General features: G+C 42.1%; 1 protein-coding gene across 1 annotated transcript in view; it reads left to right on the plus strand.

Moving 5' to 3' along the window:
- The window catches only part of LOC126088737 (uncharacterized), a 471473-nt gene that overhangs the window by 266619 nt on the left and 192805 nt on the right, over window positions 1-12049 (plus strand). The window contains exon 5 of the mRNA XM_049906860.1: window positions 9789-9868. Coding sequence (XP_049762817.1) covers window positions 9789-9868 — 80 coding nt within the window. The remainder of the gene's footprint in view (window positions 1-9788; window positions 9869-12049) is intronic.

A 12049-nucleotide genomic window follows, 5' to 3' on the forward strand; every position in this document is an offset into this window, starting at 1 on the left:
GGAAGTGTGTTAACAAAACGTGACATCGTTCTGGGGAAGGCCAAACCCAATTTCCTGCACAAAGTTCCCTGTCCCCGCACCAGTTCGTAGTGTGCGTAGCTTTCTCCCAGAGTTCAGTATTGCGCTTGGCATCTGATGGAAAGTTGTTTTCGTGTTTTAGTGCTGAGGTAATGGAGTTCACCGAGCCCACCAAAGGGAAACCTGTACTGACTTGCAACGAGCATCACTATATAGTGGACTATACAAACAATAAACAAAAAGTGACCTACTGGCGTTGTGTAAACGTTAAAAAGAATAAATGCAAAGGTAGATTAGTTTTAGGGGAAGAAAGCCATTTTTGTATTCCAGATGAAACAGCAAGTGAAATGCGAAAACATTTTGTCAGCGCAAAGAAGCGGGGAAAACAACAGACGCTACAATTTGGTCAGATTACGTTGAAGTAGTAGGACAGCTCTTCAAGCCAGACTACTGTTTAGTAACATCCTTACCATCACACACTAGTGCCAAAAAATCGTTACGTCGCATAAGGTGAAAATATATGGTAACTACTACCGATTTACTGATGAATGATAGTAGCAGTTTTTTACTTGTAGATGATAGCAGGGGACCGAATGACAGAATACTGGTGTTTTCCAGCGAAAAGGGAAAAGAATATTTATCAAACTGCAAATCATTTTTCGTGGATGGAACGTTCAAGTGTTCGAATAAGCAGTTTGGACCTTAATAGTTCTTGGGTGGAAACAAACATCATTCCAGTTGTTTATGGTTTACTGCCAAATAAAAAAGCGAGAAACTGATGAACGTTTTTTAATGCAATTAAAACTAACGTGCCTGATCGAACATTGCATCTCTGATAATGGACTTAGAACTTGCCATCGTCCAGACAGCCAGCGGTTTGTTTCCTGGTACGGAGATTACTGGTTGCACTTATCGTTTTAATCAATGTTTGTGGAACCAAGTTCTGTGTGTGGCCTCGTTCGAGCCTACAAGAAAAACGAGAAAATACGCTGTCACATAAGAACGTGTTCTGTTCCAGTACATCGTCCTCTGTAAATGTTGGATGATGGTTGACTGTGTATTACGGAGAGCGCGCCTGAAAAACAAAAGCTTCAGGACTTTAGTGATTATTTTTTGAACCTGTGGTTTGACAACGAACGTATGCCAAGAGAGATTGGGAACTGCAATGGAAAGCACCATCGCACTAATAACGTTTCAGAAGGACGGAACCGAAGAATAAACACATTAATATCAAAAGTTCATCCGAATGTTTACTTATTAATAAAAAATCTTCGAGAAGATTCAGAGCACCACGGCCACCAGTTTGATCGACTAATTTTTAACTTTGACGGGAAAAGACGAAAAAAAATCACCAATGAAGACTGACGAAAGGATTGCAGAGGCTTTAAAGAAACTCTCTTTAGCCAGAGATGCCACAGAGCAGACAAGCCCCCGAACCCCACGTTCTCTGAAGAGTCGTGGACGTCCAACCATTTAGCGCCTAAGTGGTAGTTTCACTGCGCTCCTACCTCTTTCCGCAGAGGCTCACGACAGTTGCACTTGAACATTCGACCATCTTCGTCGTTTTAGAGATATTCGTTCACAGGCTTTGCGTAATAATAATCTGCCCTTTGTTAAAGTCGTTTATCTTAATTGAGTTCCCCATTTGCATCCATGTCTTTGCTAGTGTGATCCCTCGGCCGTGTCTGTTCCGGTTACATGCTTTTGCTACCGCGACACGTGCACGCGTCGCCACCAGGCGGTATTCGACGTCGCGATGGGCAGTGGTCATAAGGTTTTGGGTTACCAGCGTATATAGTATTCAGTATTTTATTTATTTACACGTCAAGTTCCGTAGGACCAAATTGAGAAGCAAATGTCCAATGTCGTGGAACGTGTCAGTACATAAAATTATAGTAATAACAGATACAAATCAAATGTTTATGAACCCGAAAAACGTCAGTCCATAAGTTAAGTAAACGCAATCAACAATACAACAGGAATCAGCTTAATGTTTCAAGGAACTCCTCGACAGAATAGGAGGAGTGATCCATGAGGAAGCTCTTCAGTTTTGATTTGAAAGCGCGTGGATTACTGCAAAGATTTTTGAATTCGAGTGGTAGCCGATTGAAAATGGATGCAGCAGTATACTGCACACATTTCTGCACAAGAGTTAAGGAAGTCGGATCCAAATGCAGGTTTGATTTCTGCCGAGTATTAGCTGAATGAAACCTGCTTATTCTTGGGTATAAGCTAGTATTGTTAACAAGAAATGACAGTGAGGAATATATATATTGAGAGGCCAATGTCAAAATACCCAGACTCGTGAACATTAATACTATACGACATAAGCGAATGAAAATAAGCGAAGTAGACTAATTTTCGTGTCGAACGATCTCTCACTTCAGATACCGCTCGAATATTTAAAATGGAAGCATTAGGTCTTTGAGCAAGATCCTGAATGTAGGTTTTCCACGACAGTTAATATCTATCTGAACACCTAGAAATTTAACCTTTTCAGTTTCACTAATCGTATGCCCGTTCTGTGAAATTAAAACGTCAAGTTTTGTTGAATTGTGTGTTAGAAACTGTAAAACTGAGTCTTACTGTGATTTAGCGTTAGTTTATTTTTTACAAGCCATGAACTTAGGTCATAAACTGCACATTTGAAACGGAGCCAATGTTACACACAACATCCTTTACTACCAAGCTAGTGTCATCAGCAAACAGAAATATTTTTGAGTTAGTCGTTATACAAGAAAAATATCACTTATAAATAAGGAACAGGAATGGCCCGAACGCTGATCCCTCGGGCACCCCCCCCCCCCCCTCCCCCAATTTGACCGTACCCCACTCAGACCCCACATCACAAACATTCTCTACACTGTGAGTAATGACCTTTTGCTGTCCGTTGTTAAAGCTACTGTGAGCTACTCCCCGTATTCCGTAATGGTCCAACTTCTGGAGCAATATTTTGTGATCAACACAATCAAACTTCTTAGTTAAATCAAAAAATATGCCAAGCGTTCGAAACCTTTTGTTTAACCCATCCAGTAGCTCACAGAGAAAAGAGAATATAGAATTTTCAGTTGTTAAACGACTTCTAAAGCCGAACTGTACATATGATAGCAAATCGTGTAATATAAAATGATCAATTATCCTTACACACATAGCCTTTTCAATAACTTCAGCAAACACTGATGGCATAGAAATAAGTCTAAAATTGTCTACATTGTCTACATTATCCCTTTCTTCCTTTTTATAAAGCGGCTTTACTACGGAGTACTTTAATCGTTCAGTGAACTGACCATTCCTAAAGGAAAAATTACAAATATGGCTAAATACAGGGCTAACATGTGCAGCACAGTACTTTAATATTCTGCTAGTTACTCCATAATATCCATGACAGTCCTTAGTCTTCAGTGATTTAATTATTGACTCAATCTCCCCCTTGTCTGTAGCACAGAGGAGTATTTCAGACATAAATCTCGGAAAGGCATTTGCGAAGAAAGTTAATTGATTGCCTGTAGAAACTAAATTTTTATTTAATTCACCAGCAATGCTCAGAAAATGATTATTAAATACTGTACGTATATATGATTTATCAGTAACAGAAATATTTTTACTGCGAACTGACTTATATCGTCGACCTTGTGCCGCTTACCAGACACTTCCTTCACAACTGACCATATGGTTTTAATTTTATCCTGTGAATTAGCTATGCTATTTGCATACCACATCCTCTTTGCCTTCCTAATAACATTTGAAGCACCTTACAATAGTGTTTGTAATGGGCTACTGTAGCTTGATTTGACTACTTCCAACATTTTGATATAATTCCCTCTTCGTTCTACATGATATCCTTATCCCACTAGTCAGCCACCCGGGCTGCCTGTTACTGCTAGTACCCCGTGTAGAACGTTCTAATGGGAAGCAACTCTCAAAGAACATGAGAAATGTGTTAAGGAAATCATTATATTTATCATCTATGTTATCGGCACTATAAACATCCTGCCACTCTTGTTCCTTGACAAGGTTTAAAAAACTCTCTATTGCTGTTGGATTATCTTTCCTACATAGTTCGTAATTGTGTGTGACACTCGAGTCCAAAAGCCTTTTAGTGTTAATATTTGTGCATCATGATCTGAAAGGCCATTCGCCCTTTTACCAGCAGAACTCCCATCTAGTAATGAAGAATGGAAAAAATACCGCCTGCATCAGATCATGTGAATTTAGGAGATCCACCAACATCCTTTTTCTTGCACCATCATATACAAAATTTACATTGAAATCACCATATATAACTAATTTCTGGTACTTCCTACAAAGTGAATCAAGAACTCTCTCTAGGTTGAGCAGAAATGCTCTGAAGTCAGAGTTACAGGACCTATAAACAACCAAATTAGAAGTTTAGTTTCACTAAATTCAACTGCCCCTGTACAACATTCAAATATCTGTACAGTGCAGTGCCGTGATACATCTGTGGACTCCAATGGAATACTGTTGTTTACATACATAGCCTCTCTCCCACACCCCGCTAGGAACTCCTTGAAAAACAGCCAGCTAATCTGTATCCTGGTAAAGGAAGCCTCTGAATTGTCATTAATTAAGTGGTGCTACAATATACCAATAATTTCAGAGTCAACGTCTATAAGCAGTTCACTAACTTTATCTCTAATACCTCGACACCTTTCCTCAAAACGGAACTGGTTCATATTTTTTGTGCAGTGTTGTTAGTAGTTGTTTTCGAGGACTAGAATATTTCCTCTGGCTTGCAACGACGGTATTGTTAATTCCATAAATCTCCATTGGGGTCGAGAAGTGGGCTGTTCAAAGACCTGTACAGAGAACCACTTTGATTTCGTATGAATAACTATGGAGCTGACCGTTGCGGATAAGAACATTATCGTGGGTTTGCAGAATTTTTAGAATGAATATTTCCGTCTTTGATGATTGGAAACTTCGTACCAGTATAAAACTTTGTATCAGACTGCGATTTTAACCCAGAACCTTGCCTATGGGTACACACTTATTGCTATATTTTGGGGACCGGCTTTTGTCTAAAATGTTTTCATAGGCACCTACGTTAATTTTTCTATCAACGCAAACAGTCTGAGGCCAAACTGCTATCAGACAGTCGCACTTTCTTCAGCGAATTTCACTATCCCCATTGTACCTAAAGTATGTACACTCTCAGTCAAGAAATTTCGACTGGATTAATTGGAAAAATAGAAAAATTTAAAGATGGTGATTTTAATACATTAAATGTTCTTCTTGGTCTCTCTCTCTCTCTCTCTCTCTCTCTCTCTCTCTCTCTCTCTCTCTCTCTCTCTCTCCCCCTCCCCCCCCCCCCTTCTTGACTCCCACGCACGAAACGTTCATACAGCGATGAGAAACTGTCAGAAAAGTCCTTCTTTGGGATGTTCAGTACGCGCTTCACATTGGCTTGAATGTCGGCTATGTCGTCGAAGTGTTGACCCTTCATGTGAATTTCTGAACTTCGTTGTTTTGTGGCGTGTTCTTGCAACACCAAGTCTCATCACCCCTGATGATATTATCCAGGAAAGAAATACCCGTGTTTCGCAATTCAATAAAGTTATAGCAGGCGCCCAATCTTTGTTTTTCTTCGAGAGTCAAATTGTGAGGGACAAATTTTGCACATACTTTTCTCTTCTTCAAAACATCGTGGACTTGCAGGCCGCCATTACTACATTATGTTCCTCGTAGAAGATCGTGATTTATGGACTGGGCATCATAAGGACGCGCTTCCATTACAGAAACTTCTGTATTCACTTTCGTAGGACAGTTGTTAGAAACTCTCCATCGTGTTAGTGTGATCCAGCTTTAGAGGGCGATTTTAAATCACATATTCTTTTCGTGTGAGTAGTACAGCGATCACAAGTTCACTCTGTGGAGGACACTAAGCAAATGAAAAAAAGTTTCCATAAAGTATCACCACTATTAATTGCATTAGAACTTGCTACAACTTATAGGAACATCACATACTTTTTAAGAAAGTGTAACCTGAACGTATAATTGAGCACATTTCTACGGAGTGCTTTTGTACAATTTCATCATGTAATGCCGTCAGTAACTTGAAGATCGGTTTTAGAAGAGAGGTACTGCCGGAAGTACAGCAGTGAGGATGGGTCTTGAGTCTTGCTTGGGTAGCTCAGTCGGCAGTTTCGCGTCTCGGCCCAGCACATAGTTTTAAATTGCCTGGACGTTTGGAAGGTTGCTTAGAACACAGTGCATTACTAGACATAGCCCTATTGCAGGTGGTATTTCGTTGCATTTCTCCGACCTTAGCAGCTAACTGTGCGAAGGGACAGCCTCCTTAACCGTACTGCCCGTTCATCGTTGCACTTCACTATATATAAACTCTAACAAAACTGCTAGCACCGCGAGTATGGCCTGTAATTGTAGTATGGCAGCGAAGCTTGGTAGATATGCTAATGCATTAATGCGGAACCAATGTACGCTGCAAAAAGGATTAGTTCCAGGTTTAGTCACATGTCCATATTCGGCGCTGTACACTGTTTTCATTACGATATGGCACCCACACTGTCATTTGACAAGCCATAACATGAATGAACAGTGGGGCTGTCGAGAAGAAAGACTACGCTGTTAGTGGAACTATTTTACATGCACAGCAGCTATTACAGTACTGCATTGTGAGAGTATCACCGAGTGAAAGATCTGAGGAGAGGGCCGATGTCGTCCGCAGCTCGTGGTCGTGCGGTAGCCTTCTCGCTTCCCGCGCCCGGTTTCCCGGGTTCGATTCCCGGCGGGGTCAGGGATTTTCTCTGCCTCGTGATGACTGGGTGTTGTGTGATGTCCTTAGGTTAGTTAGGTTTAAGTAGTTCTAAGTCCTAGGGAACTGATGACCATAGATGTTAAGTCCCATAGTGCTCAGAGCCATTTGAACCATTTGAACAGGGCCGATGTCATTAAATGGCTTCAGGAAGACTGTAATGAAATTCAGAAATACGGGTGAGCTTGGTATTGCATCTGGAAGGGGAAGGCGTCCTGTTCCGTTGGAAGTTACTGACGAGCCTGCTTTTTGTTGTAACTGACCATGCAGCACGTGTCCCGGCTAGTGCTAGGGCTCGTGCAGTGTCACTAGAATTGTCCATCCTATGGTGGACAGCACGGGAAGTTTTCCGGTCTGTTTTACTCTGGTACCCGTACAAGACGCAGACGGTGCAGCAACTAAACCTCACGATCTGGAGCAACGTTCTGAATTTGCTCTTCGGTTTCTGACCCGGATCGAAGATGATATTCGGGCGGGCAGTATTTTGTGGAGAGACGAGGCACATTTTACACTGCAGGGCGCAGTGAATACACAGAACTGCCGTAGTTGGGGTACTGCATTGCAGTCGCCTTATGTGATTGTGTGGTGTGGTTTCACAAGCACGTTTTATTCTCAGTGCGTTCTTTGAAGAGAGTAGATCCAAAGGGCCTGTCAGGTGTACCGTGACGCCTGCACATTCTCGAGACCTTCGTGTACGATAGGTGATTCCTGCTTTGGAAGAGAGTAGTTGTGTGGAAACCAATATTTTCATGCAAGATGAGGCAACACCTCATGTCACTCGCCCAGTGAAAGACCTGCTTAATGCAACCTCCCACGAACTTATCTCCTAAGGTTTCCCTGATACTTGGCCCGCAAGATCGCATGATCCGGATCCATGTGACTTCTGACTCTGGGGATATCTAGAAGAACACGTTTACCAGGGACATGTTTGGTCTATATCTAACGTGAAGGAACCCGTTGCTCAGATTCCACCTGAACTGCTGCGAACAACTGTTGATCATGTCGTTTAACGGGTCAGCGTCTCGTCGACGGCTCCGGTACTCACGTTGAACAAATAATGTAAGCGACTGTTAGTAATAAAATCAACATTATGCCTGTCGTACTTGTTTGACGTTTTCTGCCCACGTCCCGCACTGAAGTGTACACCGTCTGTCCAAAAAGTTCCGAACAGGTTTTATTCGTGGTGTATAAGCAACGTCAGAGCAGTAAATACTGCGACAGTTTGAAATGAAAACTGTGCACAACAGATGTACGTTAGACCAGTCAGCTCTGAGCAGGCAATGTTAAAAAGTGAACATGCAGTCATTGTATGACATTAATGTCGCGTCACAAATCGCAGTGGAGTACAATTGCTAAATCAAGTGTTGATTGGGTAACTGGAACTTCATGTAATTTACACTCAAGAGACAACTGCGAGACTGAATGCCGCCTGTTGTTGCAAACGCGTGACGCGTTGAGGGAAGTTTATACATGGAACAGAGGCTAAAGTGGAATCATTGTAGCGAAGATTAGTTACACAAATTGGGGTGTCACTCACATAAGAAGGGCCGATTGTTACGGCTTTGGAAACGAGCGTCTCGGAAACGGTGAGGAGGTCACCTGTTCACATGCTACTGTCGTGAGCATCTATGGAAAGTGGTTGAATGACGGTGAAGCCGTGAGTGAGCGAAAAGACGTTGGACGTCCACGCCTCGTCACCGTGCGTAGAGGTTGGAGGTTTTCCCGCTCTGTAGAGCAGGATAAGCAGCGATTTGTGACAGATTTGACGACAGAGTGCATCGCTGGTACAGGCACAAGTGTTTCGAAGCACACTGATCATCGCACATCGTTGAACTTGGGACTCCGCAGCAGTCGAACCCCAACGTCTTCCCATTTTGACCAAACAACATTGTTAATAACGATTGTAGAGGGCACGGGATCATCTAGATTGGACCGAGGACCGGACAAGGAACAATCTTGAGATAACTATAGAAATCAATGGGAGACGTACGGTGAACGTAACCGTTAGGACAGTGCGGCGAAATTTGGCGAAAATGGGCTATGAGAGCAGACGGCCGACGCGAGTGCTTTTGCTAACAGCGCGGCGTCACCTGCAGCACCTCTCATGGGCTCGTGATCATATCGGTTGGACCCTAGGCAGCTGGAAAACCTTGCCCTGGGCAGAGGAGTCCCGATTTCAGCTCTGATACGATTCGGGTGTGGCGCAGACCCAAGTTGTCAACAAGGCACTGTGCAAGCTGGTGGTAATTCCATAATGATGTAGGCTGTGTTTACATGGAAAGGACTGGTTTCTCTGGTCCAGCTGGACCGATCATTGGTTGGCAGTGATTACGTTCGGCTGCTTGGAGACAATTTGCAACCATTCATGGACTTCATGTTCCCATGACAGTGAACCATGTCATCGGGTCACAATTGCTCGCGATTGCTTTGAAGAACATTCTGGAAAATTAAAGTGAATGATTTGGCCATACATATCGCCCGAGATGAGTCCCATAGAACATAATCAAGAGGTCAGTTGATGCACGAAATCGTGCACCGGCAACATTTTCGCAATTACGGACGGCTGTAGAGGGAGGAAGACTCAGTATCTCTGCAGGGGACTTTCAACGACTTGTTGAGTCCATGTCACGTCGAGTTGCTGCACCACGCCGAGCAAAACGAGGTCGGGCACGTATCCCTTCACTTTTGTCACCTCAGTGTAAACATGTTTTCACTATTAACCTGTTTAGGTTGTAACTATACCCTTATGAAGAAGATGTTTGTAGAAACGTTGAAACCATCGCTAACTGTGTTTAAATACAAACTGTCTTTAAATACACCAATCATTTTGCAGTTAATTGGCTGTGTATCAATTCTGCAGTAAAGTTTTAGAACGAATGCAGACTGAAGAACTTCCTGAAAACTTCAAATACATTTTCTTGTATGCATACAAATAATCGTTGCTTGGTGTTATGAAATCTGTTCTCTTTACCTGTAGGAATTCGATGACCACGGCATCCGTTACCGGAAGATCATGTGTCCCGGTAAAATCGTGCCTCCTGCCGACTTGGTTGATAGGTAAGTGTAAATTTTGTAAATCTTTTATTTATTTCTTACATTGCTGTCATAATTTGTGGTACTATGTTTTCCACGACTGGCTACGTGACATGCAGCGCAATATGTAATTGGTCATAATGCAACGGTGTTTTTATGGAATCTGTAGACGAGGTGGAGGAATTTAGCGTGCACGGTGACAGATATTACTCTGCGTCCTACTTTTGGCCCGTATAAATGACTAGCCAAAAGTCGATGTTTTTTGCTCCAGCGTTCAATGTGAAGCTATACTTGGAGATACAAGTGTTTGTGGGTTATAATGACTCATTCACACACACACACACACACACACACACACACACACACACACACACACATATATATATATATATATATATATATATATATATATATATATATATATATATAAATTAATTTCACTGACTTGATGAAAGGCAATCCGCGGAGTAATGATAGAAAATAATGAACTCCAGTGTAATGAATATCCGTGATTAATGCAAATTTGTGTCAGACCAAGAGCGGGAACCGGGTTTTCTATTTTTTGTGTGGAGTTTCCTTGACTATTAGGTTACAGGAGCGTGTCTCCAGGTCTTTTCGCTAATCCAAAATGGAATTTTCGGAAATAGTTGGAGGAAAATTAGTGACAATGAAAGTTTGGGTAGGTATGTAACTGCTCGCGAAAAGCAGACAATTCAGATCACAGCCGTGGTCTGTCATAAAATTTCATTGGGCACAACGTACTTAAACGCATTATTGCTTAAGCTATTTAGCATATTTTCACTTTTTAGAAACTGAATACTACTGTACGAGTAAGAAAGGTCCTGATGCCCTGATCTTGCCAGGTTAAATAAATAAATATATTACACTTTCTTTCAGATCACATTCTTATTGTGTCATCAAACATCCACAATACTACTCGTGGAGGTAAATTAGAAAGGTACCATTTTCACACAGCATTACGGATATTAAGGTGTCAGATTTCTCTTCGTACCTCGTAAAGTTTTAGAGATAAGAGCTGCATTAGCTTTTCAAGATCTTTACTCTTTGATGCGTCGTAAGTGCTAGTAAATGGACTCGTCAGTGGTAATTCAAATGGGAATAAGCTATAATATTTCCGTGGAATTTGAAGTTTGTCATTTCGGTTTGGCTTCACATCCTTGAATTGGTATTTTGAGACTCGTCCTTTGTTGAGGTAGTTGATGACATTACACGGTGCCGGTTGAAGATCAAACAGAATCAGCTATCGTTTTACGTTTGCAGTCCTGCAGTAGAACATAGGAATTTCTCTGAACGAATTCGGATTGCTACAGGACGGCGATTAGTAGTGTCAGAGTTGTTCGTTCTGTACCTTGTCTCCCTGACCAACGCTAGGAGAGTAACTTATTAAAATACAGGGTGTCGCACCTAAACTTTCCACCGCCAGTATCTCAGGAACCACAATAGATATTGACAAACGGCTTCCACGGGTATGAATGTGCGGCAGGAGCTCACGAAAGTAAATACTATGAGACATTCTAAAGCATTTGTAAATACTAGTTTCAACACAAACTTGTCTTTTTTTTAAAAATGGATACCCCCATATGATTTCAAATGCAATCAATAACACGAGAACTCACAATAATAATGGTGTTGGTTGCATCCCAATACGGCAGTTACATCCCGAGAGACTGTAACACAAAGTTGATGCGTGAAGTGAATAAAACGCGCTGCTGTTGCACTTCCCACGATGCAGGCGTGACCCACAAGTCGCTCGTAATCGCGAAGTGATTGACGTACGTATTCTTACTTTTACTGTATTATCACGAGGGCCGAAAATAATAAAAGGGATTTCTGCGACAAACAGTGATATGTACATAACGTTCTTTCTTGTGCGATTTCTGTTTACCTACATACAGACCACGGAACAATACTGGCCAGTGTACACCACCTCATTGCACCACCCAAGTCAACCTTTCGCCTCTCTAGTTGTGTACAATGGAGATGGGTCGTTCTCGAACTAACGGTTCGAAAGGAACGGTTCACCAAGATGAAGGGAATGAGCTAGGAATGAATCCTAATGAACGGTCTTTCATAGTTCACTTCGGTCGCAGCTTTATACTTACAGTTCCCCGGAACGAGATCCGGTCGGTCCCGTTCGCGAGCGGCACGTCGGCCGGTCTGGTTCCAGCCTCGGTCCCGTGCCGT

Source organism: Schistocerca cancellata, chromosome 1 (genome assembly GCF_023864275.1).
Source record: "Schistocerca cancellata isolate TAMUIC-IGC-003103 chromosome 1, iqSchCanc2.1, whole genome shotgun sequence".
In the NCBI taxonomy this organism is placed as follows: Eukaryota; Metazoa; Arthropoda; class Insecta; order Orthoptera; family Acrididae; genus Schistocerca; species Schistocerca cancellata.